Below are 23,048 nucleotides of genomic sequence, written 5' to 3' on the forward strand. Positions count from 1 at the left end.
TAGAGACTTGAGTTGTGAGAGGTTAATACAAAAGTGAACTGGGGCATAGGACACAGCAGATGAAACACGGAGTCTGGGCCAGATTTTGTCAACACCTGCTTGCCCTTTCTATTACGCTGGCCGCTACAGGGACTCCATTCTCTCCAACTGTTACTCTTGCATTTTTCTTCCTCTCTTTTCACTTCACCCCTGCAGCTAGCTCCAGTTCCCAACTGAGAGTTTTCATTGACAGTTACTGAGGATCAAAATCTCAGAAACCAAACTACATTTTAGAGGGTTTTGCCTGTGGCCACTACAGGTGGACTGTTGAAAACTTACAGTCCAGCTAGGGGACAAGGGAACTCCTCTCAGGAAGCAAGTTCCAGCAGTAAATCTTGTTCTTTCCAGGATTTGAAAACCTCTCGGTAAAGCCTAGCTTGCAGTGCTTAAAAGCAACCCTTTGTGTATGAATTACTAAGACAAATGTGAGAGCTTCACCTTTATGCGTGTTATTAACTGACATTTTAGCTAAGGAGAAACAGATGGTTTTTGCAAGAGAGCACCTCACACTCTGGAGATGTTCCCCACCTTAAAATGGAGCTATGATTTCAGTAGTTCATCCTAGTCTCTTATAAGGCTAGTTGATTCCAGGTGATGAAGCTCATGTCAAGTTCATTGAATTCCATGGGCATAAGCCTACTGTCACACCACTATCACTGTACAGTGACTTCCTTGGTCAGAAAACATTCTTCTGTTGTGGGGTATATAAGGCATTCAGTTAATTCAAGGTTGGTGGTGCTAGGAAGATAGCAGGAAATGGAAAATCCAAATCTAGACTTATCATTCCCAGTGAGGACAATAGCTATTCCTTCCATGCTGAAAGGGGCTACTGGGGTACCTAGGTTATAGTACTACATCAGGACTGTATCAGGGCTGAGTCACTGACACTGACACATTGTATCTGTAGCAGTGGTAGTAGTCAGGTGAGATTTTTAGGAAGTCCTTGTATATGCTCCATTTGGTCCCATTATTTGTTTATGAAGTCACTAAAAAACCCTTGAGAAAATGAAGGACTTTAGAACACACCTACTTACCTGAACTGTTATTAAAGTTTACAGAATTGAAAGCATTTTGGTAAGAATTCTTATGGGCTATAATATTCTCCTGCTCCAAGCCCACCCTGAAAAATCCTACCAAATAATTTTTCTCCAAATAGCTAATCCCCATTCCTTCCATCTTCTTCCCTCTGAGTGCCTGTCAAGGTAGGCCATAGGCAACTCCCAAGAAATTCACATAAACCTCAGCCTCTCAGGGAAGAAAACAACCAGATGTCTTAATTGAATTTCTGTCTCCTGAGAAGAATCTCATTCCTCTCTTTCCTTCAGGACATCCCTCAGAGGGGTCGTATTATCACAGTAGTCAGCATGCAGTCAGTCCTAATACATCAACCAGTGAAGTCTTTCTACCCTCACTGAACTGTTTATAAAAAAAACTCTTAGAGGTCACAGTGTGGCTTAAGGAAAATTTCCCAGAGCAAGGGCTAGTGCAACTTATTTGGACTTTCATGGCCTAGTTTTCCTCCATTCTATTTACACTCCAAGTTGGGTGTGGAATATTGCTAAGCATATCCAAGTCAACGACAAAGAGTCAGGTAGCCGCACCTAGATAGAGCAAGTTTCATGGCCAACTGGTGATCTGGAGTCAGGCACTTAGTCTCCACTAGACCCCAGTGGCAAAGCAGAAGCTATTTCCCAAAGAGGAAAAAGGAGCATGACTTTGATACCATATTTTGGGACCACTATTTTGATTTTCTTATTAGGCTTTGCCATAAACTTCATTTAGTACACAAAAAATACTTCTAAAACCATTGGATCTACAGAATTTAAGCTTAAGAAACAGATCCAATTAAATGGTTCAGAGCACGATATCCTAATGAGATATATGTTTCTTGTAAAATTTATAGGTCTTCAGATACCATTCTTCATAGTAGAGCGCACCAGTATAACAATGCATTCATTTTAATAGAGGAATCCAACATACACCAGTAAGTTCCACTGGTTGTATCACCTACCTACTACTACATATCTGTCTTTCCAAGACACCCAGAAAACTTGCTACTTCCTTTTATCTCACCCTACCAACATGATATTGTTAATACAACAGATCAACATGGTACCCTTTGAGACTGTCAAGTTCCTTAAAGGCTATATTCAGATTCAGGGACAAAGCAATGAGGACTGCCTGAGTGTGGAGGTAAAAATATATTGTTGTCCCTGACAAATGAAAGTTCATTAATTCTGAGCTTCTCAATGCAATGTACAAAAATACATGTTCCAGATGGATAGTTGCATACTGAGTGTGAAAGACTGCATTTATTTGCTCTAGTAAGGAGCCACATACGGACCAGCAACTATAATTGGAGTTTACCACGCAATATTCAAACACTATCATTCTCCACCACTCTTATGACATGACCAACTGAAGAACCAAGTGAAATTATAATACAAATTATCACCCAGCATATTTCAAGTCCGTGTTGGCAGTACTGGCCTCAGCAATGTGCTGATGTTTTAGATTTACTAAGGGGAATTTCCATCAACTCTCTTTTAGCCCTTCCTACAACAAAAGCTTACTTCACAGGCCTGACAGATATTGTAGTGATTCTACCAGTTGAAGAAAAAAAATATACTCCTTCCACCCCTGCCAGTGCACATAGGTACTGTGGAAGGAAATTCTAGATGGTTTCAGAGCCCCATTGAATTACTCTAAGGAAGACTTGGTAAAAAATCCAATTATCCCTCAATTTTCATAAGTCCCACTATGATCAGAGGATAGCACTGATTATGAATCTTCCCTCCCAAACCACAAACACTACAGATTAGTACCAATTCAGAAAAAAAAAAATTCAACTATCTTCTTGTCCCTAGAGCATAAGTCACCAAGTAAATAGACTCAGGTCATCTTTGTACAGACTGGAAAGGAGACTCAATGTTAGAACAAGGTTCATTCCTTAGGGTACTGGGTTCCAATTCATTCAAGGGGCACTGAGTCAGGTAATGTAAGGAACTGAGCTTTGTGACCTAGGGAGGAGCCCATACCACTTTAGCATGTTGACTCCCATCGGTCCACTATCATCAAATCTGTCAGGTGTTTTTTGGTTCTATAAATCAAGTAAGAACTTGAACTTCCTGTCAGTTTCATTCTTGGGGCTCCCATTTTTGTAGAGAACCCTTGAAAGAATTCAAGATCGTTTGTTTGTTTCCATTTTAAGAGTAAGAGAGGAAGATGAGTTTAATAGCTTGAGATTTATCTATTTCCTTAAACAAGTTAAACTAAAACCTGAGAGGCCCGTTAGCAGAGGACAAAGGCCACTCTAAATGGGGAATGTGACACCTGTAAGGTTCTTCTGCACAGCCTCTTTGTTTATTTTCACTTTATGCTTTTAGTAGAAAATATGATAGAATCCACCACTCAGTATGCTGAATGATGGGAGACTTCTTTCTAATTTTAAGTTGCAGCCTTGGGACTCCCATGTTGCCATGTATCTAAGCCATATTCTCTAACAGCTCAGTAAGTGACATGGCCAAAAATTTCCCTTCCCATCTGCCTTACTACTTTGTCTCTCTCAATTTGTTCAGAACTTATGTGGAAAAAATGGAGGGGAGGGGTCATTCATCAGTTTCCTCAAATCATAATAACATGTTAGGATTTAGAGAGCATGTTTTTCCATGTACAGGGAAGTACATGGAAAAGAGTACAGGGATACCTCCTATAACCACTGTTCTCCAGGCTGAAAAGCTATGATTCCAAAAACTAAATGAAAATGGATAGGCCAGGATCTTACAAAAGCAAGGTGAAGATTAGGAAAGAGCTTCTGTTTGTGCACAGAAATTAATAACCAGCTACTCTATTGATGAGACTTTGTAATTCTTCTCATGTGCATTCACTTCAAGAACAGGAGGATATCAGAAACCATAAATTGAGCTCTGTTCAATAGGGAATCAAGGTTTAAAAAAAGCCTCAATTCGATGCCATTAGCTATAACAACTAGAGTAGAATCAAGTTGCCCACTGGAAGCTAAAGATGGGAATGAGAGAGGCTGGCCTAGGGCCTGACACTGGCAAGGAATCCCAAGGTCATCGCTCCCAGGTCCTTTGAAAACTCAGCAGTACTAGGCACCTTCATTATCTCACGTTGGGGTTTCTGGTAACTACTCTGACTAAAATCAAACCGATGTTCCTCATTGTCTCTCTTGCCCAGTCTATGATTTGTTGTCTGCTGTCAGTTTGTTTTTAAGAGATTATTGTAAATAATGTAAATCACATGCAGGATTTGCTTCAGCTATAAAACGTACATCTAAACTTGCTGACTCCTACCTTGAGCCATTTAGTTGGCACACCTATAATCTCAAGTGCCCCATCTACAATAGCAGCCCAAGACGTGGCTCCAATTCTATCCTTGGTTAGAAGAAGTTTAGCTCGTCACCAAGCCAAACTTGCTGTTATACTTTTCTACCCAAATAGCCCAATTTTAGAGACTGGGCTTCTGTTCTATTTCTGCAGTAAAGCTCCCTCTTCTCCCCCACCCCTTCTTTTAATCCCAGTTCCATTAATGCTGTCTTTGTCTCGACAACCTTATCTGATTCCCCAGCTCCTATAAGCCTAAGACTCTGACTAACCCTGCCCAGATGTTGCTGTAGACCCCCAGGAGGCCTGCTGCTGACGGCTCTCCGTATAGCTTGCAAGCCTGCTGCCCCTCTACTGGCCATCAGCTCTGAATTCCCTTCCACCTTCACTTCAATATGCTTTGCTGTCAGTTTAGCTGACTCTCCCTTGTGCCTGCTATTTCCCACTCTGATTTCCACCATCTGTCCCTCCAGTGTGAGTTTATCTCACTTCTAGAGCCACAGAAGGATGATCTTGGGCTTAGCAGTGCTGAAAGAGCACAGGTTTGGGATCTAATTTTGTGTGTAATCCCAACTTCCACAGTATGAGCTGTGGGTCCTCAGGTATTAAGAAATTTAACCTGTCTTGTTTTAGTTTATCTCTAAAACAGGACCGATAATACTCTTCTGGATTGTTGGAAGTAAATAGGATAATTTGTGTAAGGCATGGAGCATAATATTCAGTATATAGTAGGCATTCAATATACAATGATCCCCCTTAAATCTTTGCAAAGGATTACTGCTAATCTGTTACCATTTTTTTACATCTGAGTTTATCTTTCTTCATTTAGGATGGAAACTATTTTCATGGCCACACACACACACACATACACACACATCAATCAATCAATCAATCAATCAGGTTATATCTGAGAGCCAAAGAACATTCTTTTTTTTTTTTTTTTTTGCTGACGACCTCATTTATTTACTAGTAGAGTACTTTTTAAAATCAAATTCACTAAATACAAATAATACAAAGAGTGATATTTTGATATTACCATTTCAAGCAAAGACAATTTTCTCCACACAGGTGTCTAGCTGGAGAATATCATACATAGCAACTTTGAACTGCAGACTACGTTTGCCTCAAGAACATATTCCAAGCAAGAGCAATGATAGGGAGCAAAAGAACATTCTGATAGAATTTACCAATATATGTTCCCCTTCTTCAGGTGTTAGGCACCTGTGCCTTTCCCAGCCTGCATGGGAAAGGCCCTTAGGTATAAAATACAGAAAGGAAGTTTTGCAACGTCATTGTATTTATTTGGGTAGAGGTCTAAAACTATAACTGCAAGATAAGTACATTGTAGTGTCACTTAGACAGGCAATTGCCAGATAGGGTTGCTTTGTTTTTGAAGTGTTTCCCCAATTTCAGAAATCCAATTCATTGGATATAAGGAGGAGAAAACACGAAAGTAGAAAAGTAAGTTTAAATTCACAGTCTTAGCTATTATATTACTTTATAAAGTTTTCTGGAATTCTATACATTCTCCTCAGTTTAGCTAACTGTTAATCCATATTGGGATTCATTGTCTACCAAACCCAGTTAATACAGTTTATTCTTAACAAGCCCCATTAGTGTGTTATGGATGGATGTGTGCTTAAACTCAAAAGACTTGCACGGATCCTGAAGCTCTAATAATTGTTAACCCATTATGAACTCTCTCTTCCCAAACCCACCTCTATCTAAGCCCCTACCTTCACATTAGACCCATGCTGGCTCTCCTGCTCAGGGGCCTGAAATGATAGCATAGGGGCCATAAATATGGGCTATGTTTCTGTTCAGGGCTCAGGAATCTGAATTATAAAAAAGACACTCATCCTACAAGTGAAACTTTGAGCTTATACTTTCTGCTCTCCGAGGAATATGGAAAGTAAAAAGATGGGTAAAGAGAAAACACGCCTCATATTTCTTGAAAGTTCACACCATATTTATTAAAATACTGAAAACGGAGTGGGTATTCTATGCACGTATTGATTAATCGAGAGGATGACTAAGACAAAGGAGAACAGAGAGATGGCTGTCTTAGGTAACGATACTCACCTGGCAGCCTTAGAAGTCCATATTCAAACTATGGCGATACGACAGAGCAGAATCCAATTTACACAATCATAACATATGTTACTTTCCCCTCCAAAGGATTGGATGTAATTAGTATAATCCTGTCTATTCCCATCTGGACCTGTTGAACCCTAGGATGCATCTGTGGGGCCACTGAGTGTCTTTTCAGGATGCTCACCTGACCTGCTACCACCTCACGTGTGGACGTCCTTGTGCTCTTTGACCACATCTGCAATATGATGGGCACTGCCTTTCTGGAAGGGACAGAGATGCCTGCCATGTCACACCTCCCTCGTGGCAGTGACAATACATTCATTACTCAACAAGGCAGCATCATGGCGTACTGAGAGTCATAGCTCTGACTCAGAATTCCTGTATTTGAGTGCTGGTTAGGTCATTCCGGGTGTCACATACCCGTTTCCTATGAAAACAAAAACAAAAATAAAATACAAAAAACTTGGTAGTACTTTTCTAATAGGGCACTTGAAAGTATTGGATGAAAAAAATGAAGTTTAAATATGTTTTAAATATGCTTCCCAGAGGCATGGACAAATCCCTCACACTAGCCTGTGGACAAGAGACTACATCACAGAGACCAGTATTTCCTATGTGGATAACGAGGGTTAAGTAACATAATCCAATCAGGGGCTGCCTGGGTGGCTCAGTGGGTTAAGCCTCTGCCTTCAGCTCAGGTCATGATCTCAGGGTGCTGGGATTGAGTCCCACGTCGGACTCTCTGCTAGGCAGGGAGCCTGCTTCCTCCTCTCTCTCTACTTGTGATCTCTCTCTGTCAAATAAAAAAAAAAAATAACATAATCCAATCAAAAAGCATTGTTTGGGCCCTTAACATCTGCCAATCTAGGGAAACTAGTTTAATCACCAAGGAATTAAGGATCTAGGTGGTGGTATTAAGGCATAGTTCATGGTCCAAGTGAGCAGGACGGCATCTGGGTAGTCTCCACTGAGCTCCCAGGGATGGAAGTTCAAGGGGTTCATCAGAGTAATGGTGTCTTCCATCGCTCTGGTGAGTGTGCTCAGCTGTAGTTGTTTCCAGAGCTGCTAGCAGAGGACCTCAGCATTTCTTAAGAGCAGGTGGCCCAGGCCTCTCTGCCCGGCCATCTCTGTATTGAACAGCCTCTCGGTGGCCTGGGACCAAGGATTTCCCGGTGAGGGCGTTCTCAGCGGTACCTTTCCTGGAGGGAGAAGAGAACACAGGTATCCATTTGTCTCCAGAACTCTGGCCAGGCTCTAGACCTGTTCCCCATGACTGCTGTAGTCCTTTAGAGCTGGGCAGTGTTCACCATAACACCTGAGTGGAGGTATGGGGGCGGTGAGAGAAGACACACCGGTCATCCATGCCAGACCCTGTCTGAGCAGATCATGGAGAACTATGGGCTGATGGCGCCCCCTGGTGGAAAAAAATTGCTCCCTCTCCACAAGCCCTGAGGAAAGTGTGCTTGCCTGCCGCTCTGGGACACAAAACCCCAGACCCTCATCAGAGACTGAGCTTTGAAATGACTTCTCATCCACCCCTTTCTCCTTGCCTCCCAGTTACCTGCTCATCTGGTCCACATGCTCTGGGAGAGAGCTGCTCCTAGCTAGAAGCAGAGTGGAGCCATTACAGCCGCCTTTTGGCCGCCCATCTCTGCAGGGCTCCCAGGATCTGGGCTTCTCTCCCTGGGCACCTGCCTGCTGCTTCTGGGCCATTCCCCTGGGAGCTGAGCCTTCCTGCTCCACCCTCACTCCATGCATGGCTTTGCTCAGGTAGCAGACCCAGTTCTGCGCCGTGGCTGCTGAGTCAATGTTTGGTGAGCCCTCACTGTGGATCCAGACCCTCGTCCTCTCTAAGACAGGCTCTCTCTGAAGAGCTTATTTTTTAAAAAAGATCCTCTTGAGATGGTGGGGGTGGGGTGGGGTGGCTGAGACGTTTAGGTGGTGGCGAGCACCAAGTATAGGGATCAAATTGAAGAAGTGGGTGTTTATTCTAGGGGTGTGAGTGAGGGGCTACACTCTGAGATACTCCCTCTTCCTCCTTTCTGAGCCCTCAGGATTTCTCCAGGTTTCTTTCCAGCACCCCTCTGGGCATTGACGCCGGTATTAAGAAGCATACGTTTGTTACCTGGGCATACCGTGGAGAGTCATGCCGTTTGATCCTAATCGCAAGCCTCTGAGCTGGGTCGAGTTACTGTCTGTACTTACAGGCACAGAAACCAGGGTTCGGGGAGATGAAGTCTTTCCCAAACCTTCCAAGGAGCAGAGCAAGGTCTGCAACGGAGCCCTTCAGAGGTTGAACTGGTGGTTAAATCGCTGTGCTGGGCAGGCTGAGCACTCCCAGAAGGGCATGGGAAAGCTGCAGGAAGAGTCGCTTGTAGAGAAGAGGCAACAGGGGAGCATAGGGGGTCGGGGAGAAGGAGGAGGTTGGGTCTGTGGTTGGCGTCCGGGATGGTTTGTGTTCACTTGTCCAAGGGGGGATCTCTCACTGTGTGTACTGCAGGTGCAGTAGAGGCTTCTGCCCTGGGTCACATTGGTCACATGCAGCCTCAGCTCTGTGCTGTTGACCCGCTTGACCCGGTAATCTGCTCCAGGACGGGATACAACCTCCTCATCCCCAGGACTCTGCAGAGTGACCAGCACCTGTAGTGACCCCTGGAGGTCCTGTTGGTACCAGCTCATCCAGGGGTACTGGGAATTCCTCAGGATGCAGTGCAGGGTTTTAGCCTGTCCACGAGCTACCAGGACCCACCTGGGCCTTTGCTCCACCAAGCTCGCCGTGGCACCTGAAATACACAGTCAGGCCAGGCTAAAGTTCCCGAGGGTAACAGTAACTCCCACAAATAATCATCTGCATCCAAATCCCAAAGAGGGGGAGGCCCATGAGCAATGCCAGCAGCAGACTCCTGGGAACAGAAAGAGTGCTTTCTGCGAGGGTGCTATGCCGGGGAGGGTCTTAGCAAGACTGGGACCTAGGAGCAAAACTTTCTGTCCCTCTTTCCCTCCCCCAACCCATGGACTGGCTTTTTCTGCCTGGCCTCTGACCTGTACTCATGGTAGCCATGAGCACCCAGCCCCACAGAATGGATGGCAGTCCCATTCTCTGGCCCCATAGGCTTTCTCCAGCAAGGCAGCGGGACAGGGCCAGAAGAACAGGATGCGGGTCTATAAGGTGACAATTAGTAGCTGACACTCTAGGCCTGAAACTCAAAAGGGAGGGGCTTTTCCAGGAAGCTCAATATTTTATCTCATTGTCTCACTGAGGTTCAAACCCCATGGGGTTTCCTGTTTCCTGCATGCCAACGACCCTAACACAGACAGGTGCACACTCCCCAACTTCACGGAGTGCCTTACTGAAGGTACGTGGCCTGCACCCTCTCCACTGTGCTCCAGAGAATCTGCACTGCACATCTTCACAAGGGATTCAAACATCTCAGTGCAAGCGAGCAGGCGGCTAGATTGAGTAAAGACCTCCCTCCCCGTATGCCTCGCACACGCACAGAGACTGCTCCGAGGCCTTCTTGGGCAGCACTCAGTGGGCTCACATTTCTGATTCCCATGTTCTCCTCTGTAAGGTCAACTAACAAATTAAACATAAGAGACTTAATTACCCCTGTTGGAAATAAGGGAAGAGACTTACCTCCTGTCCATTTTCTTAGAACATTTACTTTAGAAATCTTGTAATTTTAAGTTCTTTCTTTGAAATATATGTAAGTCACCCAGAAATGTTTTTCTCTAGGACCTGCAATGAATCTCTTTGAAATACGAACAACAAAGTGAGCCTAACCTAATTTAGAGCACATGCCTCACACCAAGATGTAAAATTATGCCCTGCCAGAAAGATAGGGCAAGATGACTTGCCCTCCGGGTAAACCTGGATGGGACCCCCAGTTAGCAAGTGACTCCGGGATGTCCTCTTCAGCCTCTGTTTTGAGGACTGGTTGTCACTTATCTCGAGAATGTGTATGTAATGGGTTGTGTCTGATGGTCTATACAAAAGGCTGGGATTTCTGCCTGTCTTTGCACTATCCTAACCAAATGCCTGGGATGTATACATATCACATTCTGATTTAATGCTTATTCAATAATAAGACTTCTTTCTTTCTTTTCTACTTCCGGGGAGAGGTTTCCTGAGTTGAGAAAAGTTCTGATTTTTTGTTACATTTTCCCGACAAGGCGCAGTGCTGGTGCTACCTAGTGCTCTGGACTTTGGACTCAGTTTACCCATCTTGAGATGAAGAGAATAATGAGAGTGATTTCATAGGAGTCAATAGATCCGTACACAAAAAAAATTCTTGGAATACAGTTTGGCACAGACGGAGTCCTTAGTGAGTTGACTTCTGTCACGTCAGTGGTAAATTGTCAGTTCAATTTACATATGACAGAATTTATGGCAGGATTTACCTCCCTTTATCTCTCTCTCAGTCACCAGCTGAGATGAAAATCACATGTTCTCATAGCTTTCTAACATTGGCAAGAGGAATCGTTTTCCAGAAAGTTTGGAAACCAGTGATCTGGGATATTAAATTTAAAAAAAAAAAACCCTCTCAGGGCACCTCGGTGGTGCAGTCAGTTAACTTGGTCTCAGCTCAGGTCATGACCTCAGGGTCCTGGGATGGAGCCCTGCATCAGAGTCCTCACTCAGCAGGGAGTCTGCTTGAGGTTCTCTCTCCCTCTTCCTCTGTCCCTCCCACTCATGTTCCCTCTCTCTCTCTCTCTCTAAAATAAATAAATAAGTCTTTAAAAAAAAAAAAAGACCCTCTCTTCACCCTCAGCATTTGACAGGCAAAAACATGGGGACACATAGGGGTCTAGCAACCAGACTTCACTATTTCAAGACCTGGGATCGCACTGTATTCACGTCGGTGCTCCCAGTGTGGAGTCTGAGCCTTACGGAGCCCTTGATGAGGGAAGAAGGGAGCCGGATGGAGCCAGGTGAGATCACGGACCCATCACTCTGGGAAGCTGACACATCGGGGAACAGCTGTGGCCTGACGTCCTGGGGCTTTGCGCCTCCCAGATGCAATATTTTTGTTAATCTGCTGACATATAAATACTTACCACAATACGGCTCATGTGGTTCTAGCAAAGAGTAACAGTTATTGATGCTGCGTGCTGACAACATAATACAGTTGTCTTCATAGCTTTGCAATCTCTGTGGTTCTGGATTTATTTTTTTTTTAAGATGCTCATTTTCATTATGTACAATTTGGGGTAGAAAGTGGATTTGTTTAATATTTTCATATCAGGCGACTTCAAATGTGCATAATCTAATCGTGCACAAAATGTCCATCTCCCAGCATTCCAAGTAACATGTGCTGCTTCTCTTTTGGCTTTTGCTCTCTTACCTCTTCCCAACCTCTTCTCTCCAGAGAGGGCGGGGGATGATGCTCTGGGAAGCATTGCCCAAATCACACATCTTGAACACTAGAAATGTGTATGTGCCCACACAGAGGCGTCCTCACCTGACAAGCCACGTGCATCGCAGTCTGAGGTTACTGTGGAGAGAGTGACTCTGGGGATCAGGGACAGGCACTGGAAGAGGAGAGCAAATCATAACTGGTTGGGGGAGAGGTGAACAGGGAGAGAAAAGCCCAGTGCGTGGCCAGAGGGAGCCCAGGAGCAGAAACCCTGAGGCAGTAGGCACTGGCTCCCAGCTCCCTCCCTCAGGCAGGCACTCTGGCAGGTAGACAGATTTCAGGATAAGGGATTCTGGCCCCATCTTGGTTTACAGGGCTGGCTGACCTGTCTCCCTGTCGCTCCCTCCCTTTGCCTTAATCCCCAAATGCGATTGGGATCAGAGTGTCTCTGACACTCCTGTTATCTCTTCCCTGGATTCCTGTTCCTCAAGGTCAGTGCCTCCCCAGCTCCTCCTCTTGTCCTGGCCCTGCTCCCATCCTGGGCCAACCTCCCTGCTCCCATGCCCAGAGTTGGCATTATGGTTGCTGCCCTGGGAGATAGGTTTTTTCCTCCCACTGCACCCCAGTTCCTACTCAGGTGCTCACAGGAGCAGCCAACAACCTCAGCTGGTCCTTACCAGCTTTGATGAACTCAGTAAAAAATGAAAAGAGTACGCATACCCTGGGTGGAGGCATAAACAGATGCTCCAGGCCCTGTCCACCACGGTTGGAGCTGAGTGCCTCTGTGATATGTGGTCCGGTTTCTGGGCTGGGGGATGCCTCCTGGGCACATGTCCTTGTTAACTTTTCAGAGCCTCTCCATTGTCTGTTGGAGAAAAGACACTGGGGTCAGTGAAGTGATTTCCAGCTTTGGCTCAGCTATGTCAGAAACTGGATAGAAAAAACACCAGGCCGTGCCCGGGTGGCTCAGTGGGTTAAGCCTCTGCCTTTGGCTCAGGTCATGATCTCAGGGTCCTGGGATCAAGCCCCACATTGGGCTCTCTGCTCGGCAGGGAGCCTGCTTCCCCCTCTCTCTCTGCCTGCCTCTCTGCCTACTTGTGATATCTCTCTGTGTCAAATAAATAAATGAAATCTTTAAAAAAAAAAAAAACGCCAGGCATACAATGAGATGTGTGTCCCCTCCCTAAGAAGCAGTCAGCAGATGACAACCGCCTCTACCAGGGCAAGCCGTGGCAGGAAAGCACTTCTGGTAGCTGGGCACCCTTTGGGTGTCTGTAACCTAAGCAAATAATGGAAAGAGCACTGGTCTGGGAGCAGATCCCCTGTGTGCCAGTGTTAATTCCGCCTCTAACTGCGTGGGGGATCAGGCACTTACTCCTGTTACCGCTTGGTATTTCCTTTGCCTCATCTAAAAATTGAGTGAACCTAAATTCCTTTTCACTCTGGTGTTCTAATATTCTAACATTCCTTCTGTGCTTTTATGGTTTGAAAACCAAAGCACTTGTCGGTGGGGACCCTGGGCCAAGCCCCCAGTGGAGTGAGAATCACTAAATGTGACTTCTCTGGCAGGCAATTCTTGGAGGGAAAGGTAGAGCACCAATGATCCCAAGGGCCAGTTTACATTTATCTCCCATTCTCTCCCTCTTCTTCCCCTCCCCTCCCCACCCTCCTCTTCCTCCTTGCCGCTCCCCAGGAATATGCAGAAACTCAGGGCTGACCCAGACTTGCCCATCTGGAAAGCTGATTATGGCTCCTTCACCTCTATGTGTCCTTCCAGGGATTAGTAGCAAAGACTCCTCTGGGAGATGGAAATCATAGCCTTCCCCGAACACCCCCTCAGAAACTTCTCTCCTTCCTCTGCTGCATGTCGTCAGTCTCGCCCTCACCCCCAGCTATGCCCCAGTTCCAGATATAGAAAATGCCCATAAAAACTGGGGCTTGGGGCAGGTGCCAGAGAGCAGAGTGCTCCGTAAGGACATCCAAGGATATAGGGATGGGGATTGCAGAAAGGGAGAGAGAGAGAAATAGAGACAAGGAAATAAAGAGAGAGAAAAAGAGACAAGGAAAGAACAGCAGGGAAAAACTAAACCCAGGGAGGACCCTGTCATGGGTTGGGGTGGAAGAGTCTAAGGACCTTCTCCTGAGAATTTCATGTCAAGTCCCTGCTCTGGGACAAGAGCACTCTGCTCTGCACCCTCACTGGGCACCCCACACCTCCAGAGTTATGTAAGTGGCACCACTCTGAATCCAGAGGATAATCAGATCAGAAGAGCCCCAGTCTGTCCCTCCCCCATGGCACGGTGCCTGCCACAGGTAGAGGCACATATAAACCCATACTTCTTGAGTGTCCGTCTGTAGGAGAGATGCTCCAGACCCCAGGAGCCATGACCTGTGCCCTGCTCTTCAGGCTTCTCCTACTTATGGCCCTGGTGGCCTCCTCCCAAGGCAAAGGCCTTGGCCCCACATCTCGCCTGCGTTATTCCAGGTTCCTAGACCCTTCCAATGTCATTTTCCTGCGCTGGGACTTTGACCTTGAGGCAGAGATCATCACTTTTGAGCTGCAGGTCCGGACAACTGGCTGGGTGGGCCTGGGTGTCACAAATCGCTACACCAGAGTAGGGAGTGATTTGGTTGTTGGAGGAGTCCTGCCTGATGGCAACGTCTATTTCTCGGTAAGTCTGAGGGTGATTCCCTTCCGAGGATGAAGGTCTCTTGCTGGGTTGAGGATATCTCTGGGTCCAGGAAGGATCCACATTTTCCAAACTTATCCAGGCACATGCCCAGAACACCAGCTGACTACTGATCTCTCCTTACAGAAATGGTCCATTGGAGAGTTTCAAACTAGGTCTTCTGGACTGCATGGCCCTAAGATGCTAAGGAGTGGAACCACTGGACTGAAAGAGTCCTACACCACTAACTACAGGTCAATAGGGGAGAGTCAATGTTACCTGAGACCAAGTCTTCAGCCCTAATTTCTGTTAAACTCAGTCAGGTGGGCAACAATATGCAGTGGTCTAATCTCCACAGCAGCAGCTACAGTAATAATAGCTTAACATTGTTACGTACTCTTGATCAGCCAGGCATTGTTCCCAAATCTTCCCATGTTAAACCTCACAGCCTCACTATGAGGTACATGATTACTACCCCATTTTACAGATGAAAAAGCAGCTCACCCATTTCTCCCAATCTCACCCACAGGAACTGCATTTAAATGGGTAAGTGTCAATGTTATGAGCTCCAAGAGAGGATAAATAACATAGAGAGTTCAGAGCGTAAGGAGCTGTCAAGGGCTGGAGACGCAGGAACACTAGGATTTATTGACTTGAGATTTGGAACAGGAAAAGTAAATCAAGGTCAAGTGGTGAAACCCCATCAGACACTGTGTATCCCCTCTGCCCCAGGGATCCATCCTATGTCATGCTCTGTTCCAAGAGCAAGGTATGAAATAAAGGACCAGATTCTGCTAATTTAGTACCTTGGGGTTACTAAGGGGACACCAGCTTCTCCAAAGTCATGATAATTGGGGCTTCCTGTTCTTATTCTTTGATATTCACTGGATCCCAGGATCAGCACCTGGTGGATGAAGACACCCTAGAGGAGGATGGGAGCCAGGATGCTGAGTTGGAGGGGCTGATGGAAGACGCCGTCTACACCACCATGCGCTTCTCTAGGCCCTTCCGTTCCTGTGATCCTCACGACCAAGACATTACGGTAAAACAGTAAGGCGTGGGGGAGAAGCATTCAACTGTAAGCAGCTTTTCCTTTCAGGGATGTGGAGTCAACCCCAATCTAGAACATGGTCACAGTTCCTAGGGGTTCTGTCCCTCTCCACATTTCCAGGCACTGCCCCAGTTGTGCCCCTCTCCGAATCCACAAGCCCTCTGCAGAGTGATTCCCCCATAGATTAAGCACCCACCCCAACCTCCCTGGCTCCCCTCTCTAAAAACCTTCGTTGATTTCACTGAACTTTAGAGTGTCATTTCTCAGATGTGGACACAGGCATTGAGAGGGAATGTGACTTGCTCAATATTTCTAGCAAGTTGGCCCCTGAGGTAGAACTAGAACCTGACCAGTTCTGAACCCCAGTCAGAAGCTCTTTGCACTCCACTGTGTAGATGTGAACAAGTGGTTTGTGTCAGTCCTTGGGTGTGGGTGTTTGCGAAGTGCTATTCATGGGCAGTAGCACCTCGATGCCTATGACACCTCCAGAGTGACACCATAAGGGTGTTGGCCACCTATGGCCTGGATGACACTCTGAAGCTGGATCGGGACCGTACTTTTATCAAGTCCATCTTCCTGCTACAAATAGTCCATCCTGACGACCTTGATTTCCCTGAGGATACCATCATCCATGACTTGGAGCTCACTGATGTAAGAGTCCTCTACCCATCCAGCCACCTCCAAGCCTCCTTCCCATCTTCCCACTCAAGTTAGATCCTCCTTTTGCACCTAGTACTTAGTACGTTCCTTGAATTGAGGTTACTGTGATTTCCTATAATTCCCTGAGGACCACCAAGCTGTTCTGTCCTTCCCCTGTCTTCCCTAAGAGCCTCATTTCCAACCCAGCTCAGCCTTTATGTGTCCTTCTCCAGTTCCTCATCCCAGAGGATGACACCACGTATGCCTGTACCTTCCTCCCTCTCCCCATCGTTAGCAAGAAGCATCACATCTTCAAGGTACAGTGAACCAGACACTGCTAAGGCAGTTGAGCAGTGCAGTGGGCACAGTCAACTCTGAAGGGATGGTGTTTAGAAAATTGCTGAGAAGAAGCTGAAGAGAAGTAATTTCATGCTTTCCTGAGCCCCAAACTATAACTCCTAGCACTGTTCTATATGAGCCCCACAATACAGCAGAGATTTTGATGAAGGTCATCAATTAGTGTTTCCAGAGAGCAAAGTATAATCCCCACCTTGGACTTAGAATTGTGCTCATTGTCTAGGAGGAAGTTCAGGCTCGGGGGACAGGGCCAAGGGCTGTCAGGTTAGTGAAATCTGGCCAGAGGGAACTCCAACATGGTCACCTGATTTCACAGTTCAGTTATTTCTAATTTTGATCTTACAAAAACTAGCAAATGTGTGGGAGCCATTTTTTTTCTTTAGAGGAGAATCCAACAAGTCATGTGCTCAGATATAGTGGACTGGTGAGATTATTAAGGGAAAGTCAGAAGTCTTGGGGATATTCTTGGCTAGATTTAGTATGTTGTGCACTCAGGGAAAGAGTTTAAAAGGGTGAGGGCTGAGAGAGAAGTCAAACAAAGTGGGGTAAGTGATGGGTTGGGGAAGAAAAACAGAGAACAAATAGAAAAGAAAGAGACACAGAAGTGGGAAATGGGTATAGATTTATTTGGGGGAAAGAGGATGGGGGGAATAAGACTTGACATAGAAAATCTTGACCATGATCTGCCCCCTTCTCTCACCCAGTTTGAGCCCAAGCTGCTCGTGCACAATGAGACGATGGTGCATCACATCCTGGTGTATGCTTGTGGCAATTCCAGTGTTCTCCCCACGGGTATCAGTGACTGCTATGGAGCTGACCCTGCCTTCTCCCTCTGCTCACAGGTCATCGTGGGCTGGGCTGTCGGGGGCACAGTGAGTCCTGTGATGAGGGAACTAGGTGGCTAAGGTGGTGGGGTGCATGTTTTCAGATGACTGGGATTGCTGGATTGATGGTTGACCAGGAGACAGAGGAGGTCTGGGATGAGGGCCAGAAAACATGGGTCCCAGCCCCTGCACCTAGCATCCAGCCCTGCTTGCTGCCAGATCTGCTTTCATCCAACAGAGTTACCAGTTTCCAGATGATGTGGGTGTCTCTATTGGCACCCCCTTAGACCCACAGTGGATCCGACTGGAGATACATTACAGCAATTTTCACAACCTTCCTGGTAAGTATCTAAAGCATTTATGGAGGAAAATCTGGTGCAGCTTCCTGATTCTTTTAGGTGTTGGGAAGCTGCTGTGGGTTGCACGCTGGCTCATTTTGGTCACATCCCTGTCCCAGCTTTCCTCTTGTTCTCACATTGTGACCAGCTCTCTTGTCCTCTGTCATTGTTCCATTCCGCACCAGGCATTTATGACTCCTCGGGCATCCGATTATACTACACTGCACAGCTGCGCAAATATGACATGGGGGTCCTCCAGCTGGGCTTCTTCACCTTCCCCATCCACTTCATACCCCCGGGCGCAGAGTCCTTCCTGTCCTACGGGCTGTGTAAGACAGAGAAATTTGAAGAGGTGAAGCTGGGAGGCATACCTTCCCTGAGGTTCCTTGTTTCCCATCACAGATCTGGGCTGTGATGGTATCCATAAGCACATACACCCTGAGTCTGAGACTTGGACAATAACTACAACCTGGTGCTCAGGAGAACCACTAACATGAATCATGCAAGAGAAGGAAAGAGTTGGGGCTTTGGGGACTGTGAGGTGGGGCGGGAAGAGGGTCCAGGAGGGCCCAGGAAGAATGAAAGGGGCTCCTGTCATTCATACAAGGAAGGTGTCAACTATTAAGGGAGGCAAATGGAGGAACAGGGCAAGATGCAAACCAGACGTGTCTCCTCCCCATCACAGATGAATGGGGCCCCAGTGCCTGACATACAGGTATATGGCTACCTGCTTCACACGCACCTGGCTGGCCGTGCTCTGCAGGCTGTGCAATACAGGTAAGGGAAGACATGGACTTGAAGCTTTCCCATCTGCATATGGGAACAAATTTGAGGATAGTTATTTATTCTTCAGTATAAGGTTATGCTTGGTTGGGATAGGAGGAGCTGGAACTATCCCTAGAATAGAGGTGGTCAGAATAAGACTGTGAAAGAAGTTTTCTGATTTATGTGCAACCAGTCCCCCACCCCCAGCATGAGCTCATACACTGCTTTGTTCCCTCTAGAAATGGAGCACAACTCCGAACAATCTGCAAAGATGACTCTTATGACTTCAATCTGCAGGAGACTCGAGATTTACCTTATCGAGCAGAGATCAAACCGGTGGGAGCCTGTGGGAAGGCATGACTGGAATTGAGGGAGGGGAGGCAGGATCAGAGGCCATTACTGTTGGCCAAGAGAGTTCTAAGGCTATACCAGTCTTTCTGTGTCTTACTTTCAGCCTTCATGTTTCACTCTGAATAGGGAGATGAGTTGCTGGTGGAATGTAACTACCAGACGCTGGACCGGGACTCCTTGACTTTTGTAAGTACCTCCCTTCCCACCATGGTCAAGCACAATGGGCTCAGAATAGAGCCCATCCCTGGTCTTGGCTATAGAGTGACTCTGATTATTCTAACTGAAGCCTTTTTCTCCCTCCAATATTATTATCCACTCACATGGGGCTTTTTATGCTCTCACATCCCTGTGATTGTAGGATGCGTACAAAGATTCCCTACTTTTCCTGTCAATGACCAATAACACCATGGGAAGACAGCATGCTATAATAAACCAGAGCATGGGCTCATGGTCTCCATGCCTGGTTCCAAATGTCAGCGCAATCACTAGCTTTCTAATCTTAGATAAATTATTCAATCTCTTTGTGCCTCAATCTCCTAATTCATACAGGAACTAATAATAGTAACTCTTAAAATTGTTGTAAAAGTTGATTAAACTTTATAAAACATCTAGATCATTTCCTGGCTTATAGTAGATGTTCAGTTAGAGTTAGCTGTTGTTGTTATGGTCACAAGGAAACCCACCCCTTTTGTGTGTCAAGAGTGGTTCAGTGCTTATAGGTTTCCAAAGGGGTTGCATGCTATTGAGGAAGAAACTACAGCCATATATATTATTACTATGCAAGGTAGAAAGTGATACCTACTATAAGACACAAATGGGGATAATGCACAAGGGGATTCATAGGGAAAAACCATAAGACCCTCCTATGGTGAACTGAACATGTGACATATTTGAGTAGATCCAGCTTTAGACATGTAGAGATGAGGAATCCTGGAGAAAATCAAAAGGGAGTGACTTTTTCAGGAAACTCAATATCTTCTCTCATTTTCTCAACCATCTTGTCTTTTCAAACCAGAGCAGAGGCCATGGAAGTGTAGAGGACAGGGCAGGTATTATTTCTTTGTATATAATATCAATGACTGTCCACCAATTGGAAGGAGAGGAGGGGAAAAGGAAGGGTGTGTAAGAAGTAGATGAACATTCATTCAGCTGGTTGTAGATTAAGGGAAAATGAAAACAGCATCATTGGTAGAATGACCACCTACACTATTTCCTACATGCCTTGTCCCCCTCTCTCTGCTTGCTTTGTGACTTTGTGTTCCATCTCTGTCTCTCTTTTCTTCCTCAGGGGGGCCCCAGCACCATTAATGAGATGTGCCTCATCTTCCTCTTCTACTATCCCCGAAATAATATCTCCAGCTGCATGGGGTACCCTGACATCATCCACGTGGCCCATGAGCTTGGGGAGGAGGTATCAGAGTGAGTCACCCTGGAAGAGAAGAACTTCAAGTGTGTGTGGGAGGGGTCTTGCTCTGACTCTTCTGTCAATGCTCTGACATAACACAGAATAGGCTTTTATCCCCCCATATCAATGAGGTCACCCAGAAAAGCAGGTAAGAACTGACCTCTAAGAGTTAGATGACTTACGTACAAATTCTCTGTCTGCCTTTATCTCATGTGCTATCTCACTCAGTCAAAGACTGTTTACTTAAGTCACTAAGTAATGACCCTTAATTATTTAGGGGTGAGGGTTGTCTCTGAGATTTGATGAAAGCCCTGAAACTCCTTTCCCAAGAAAATGCATATCTGTGCAAACACACCCATTCCACATACAATTTCAGGGCCTTTACATGTTCCCTGAATCACTCAATCCACCTTCTTAGACTTCAAGGCTCCCAGATTAAGAACCACTTCTTTAAAGAGTCAGGAGTTTCACTTTTTCACTTTAAAAGAAACTGCTCATCTGTGAATTTTGCTATTTCTCCATCTGCCAAATTCATGGTTGTCTTATTGAATTGTGAGGCATTCCTTCTGGCTTATGCCAACATGGAAATGATGCTAACAAACATGAAGGTATTTTGTCAAAGCTTTACGTTGACCCTAACCCATCATGTGTTCCCCTGCCCACGGCAGCCCCATGGAGGGCATGATGGCCATGAACAATATTGAGTGGACCCCAGAGAACATTAAGGCGGCTGAGAAAGCCTGCAAGGAGGCCCAGCAGATGGTGATAATAAAGACCATTGATGTGAGTGTCCCAGGAGACAGCACCCTCTGGGGATGGTACTGGGCTAAGCCAGGAAAAGAAGGGAGGAATTCAGTGAATGACAAAGGTGGGAACACTGGGTCAAGAAGGAGGGGCTGGGGAGCAGAAAGATGCGCTGGTGCTGCTCCAGACTGTGGAGTGGTGTGGGGAGGGTGGTCTCCCAGCTAGTTTATGAGACTGCAAAGACTGGGGAATCAGCAAGTAAGGGCTGAAGAAAGGAAATGAGTGGGGAAGAATTCTGTCTTTACCCATCTTCTCCCATTTTCCTTGTGCTGCAGGAATTGGTGGAAAACACGACAGGCTGGATTCCGGACATCATCCCAACTGCTCGGGGACCATGCTTGGAGTCCTCTGGAGGCAAAGTGGAGCCTCAGGACAAAACCCCTGCAGGCTTCAGGGCTGCACCAGTGGCCCTCTCAGGCTCCAGCACTGCTACCCTGAGGCACCTCTCTCTGGCTGCCCTCTTGTTTGGGCAGGGGGCTCTTTCTTGGCTTCTTGCCACCCTGCAAGTTGGAGTCTGATACTGTCTCCTCATTTCAAATACTCAGGTTACTCTCTGCTCATCCTTCTTCTTATCAAATACAGAAATTCCCCTCTTCTTGGGCTCTCCGATGTCCCCTATCTGTGCCCCTTCCCATGACCCAGGCCATGACATTGCAGGCCTGGGGATGTCGCCTATTCCATAAAAGCTCTTCCATGCTGAGGGAAGCAATTCAGCCTTTCAAGCTTTGAAAACACTGATGGGACCACATGTTTTCTGACAAAATCTGGATTTAAGGCTGGACCACTCTCTGAGAAGTCTGATGCTCCAGATTACCTAAGGGGATGCCAGCTGGTGAAGTGGCTTGCATGCAGTGGGAAAGCTTTCCAAACCCTCCCTTGCCCATGCTGACCATAAAGGGGGCTCCTGATTCTCCTTTCTTAGGGCATTTTTTGCTCAACCCTCCCTGTGAGGCAGAGGCAGCAAGCCACATGTGGGATTGGTAGTAAAGGGAGAGGCTGTGTTTATAAAGGACAAAGCTCAAGACATCAGATTAAATAAAATTTAACTCGCTTCCTGTTGCCATCTCCTTCCTTTGAGCCTTTGGTCCAGGAGATGAAGCTGTGAGGTGTCTCAAATGGTTCAGTGTAAGACATACAGAGGGTATCTGAGGATCCAGTTGCCCAAAAGGCAACATCGTCCTTGCTCTTCTCACCCGTGCCTCTGCTACCAGATGACCTTTGTTTATCCCATCAAGTGTCTCATTCTCAACACTCAGCTCACTAGGGGTCAAGAGCCTAATGGGCCAGGCAGGGAGAATTGGGCTCTGCAAACAGGTCAAGGCCAAGGTGGAGTGGGGCAGTCCTTAGCTCTGGAGCCCAGGGCATGTCAAGAAGGTTCACATGGACAGAGCAGGGTATAGACACAAATCCTCTGAGCAGTCAGGCTGCAATTTGCAACCACGGTTGAAAGGGAAGGATGCATTGGCAGTGGCTGTTCTGGGCTTCTGGAGGGTAATTCTGTTTTCTAAGCTCGAGAATCTGTGTAGCACCTTCTCCTTTGAGATTTAAAGTCACAATGCCATTTTATGAATTGCCTTGCTCATTGTTCATGTGCTCTGGTAGGGACTCCTTCTCTGGTGATCCCGAGGTGTTTAGAGAAATCTTAACCCCTTAGAAACCAGGGATCTGGCCTCAGTAAATTGTTTATCACTGCTTGAGGGACCAAGCATTGACTGAATATCATAGCCCTAGTTCCTGGACTGAGGAGGTATATGCTAGATACTGAGCCCCTTATCTTTACTGTCACTTCTTCTGAAGAATTCTGGAGGCTCCATTCTAAGATGATGCAACATCTCCAGTGTTCACCTTCAGCTCCTGCTCTTGATCCTGGATGTGTTCAGTACTTGAGGTCACTTCTGGGCCCCATGATGTGTGAGTAGAAGGACTTGCTGTCCTTAAATCAAAGAGGTTTTTCAAAGTTTATGATGATGGAAAAAACTAGGCTCACCTGAAGCCAGAGGACTGTATGT

General features: G+C 46.2%; 1 protein-coding gene and 1 gene segment (V, D, J or C); one reads left to right on the plus strand and one right to left on the minus strand.

The window, feature by feature from the left end:
- Nucleotides 1-7,544: 7,544 nt before the first annotated feature.
- On the minus strand, nucleotides 7,545-9,650 carry LOC116872897. The segment is given in 4 exon segments: nucleotides 7,545-7,678; nucleotides 8,615-8,728; nucleotides 8,966-9,262; nucleotides 9,522-9,650. Coding segments are annotated over 4 exon segments (600 nt in total).
- Nucleotides 9,651-14,199: 4,549 nt separating this feature from the next.
- LOC116872912 (putative DBH-like monooxygenase protein 2) lies at nucleotides 14,200-21,557 on the plus strand. The gene is made up of 13 exons (XM_032866410.1): nucleotides 14,200-14,508; nucleotides 15,401-15,547; nucleotides 16,046-16,207; nucleotides 16,429-16,512; nucleotides 17,257-17,424; nucleotides 17,615-17,717; nucleotides 17,900-18,066; nucleotides 18,400-18,491; nucleotides 18,719-18,815; nucleotides 18,957-19,016; nucleotides 20,119-20,249; nucleotides 20,904-21,018; nucleotides 21,315-21,557. The coding sequence occupies exons 1-13, from the start codon at nucleotides 14,200-14,202 to the stop codon at nucleotides 21,555-21,557; spliced, it is 1,878 nt and encodes a 625-aa protein (XP_032722301.1).
- Nucleotides 21,558-23,048: the final 1,491 nt, after the last annotated feature.

This window comes from Lontra canadensis, unplaced genomic scaffold (genome assembly GCF_010015895.1).
Source record: "Lontra canadensis isolate GAN:19392208 unplaced genomic scaffold, GSC_riverotter_1.0 scaffold2, whole genome shotgun sequence".
NCBI lineage: Eukaryota > Metazoa > Chordata > Mammalia > Carnivora > Mustelidae > Lontra > Lontra canadensis.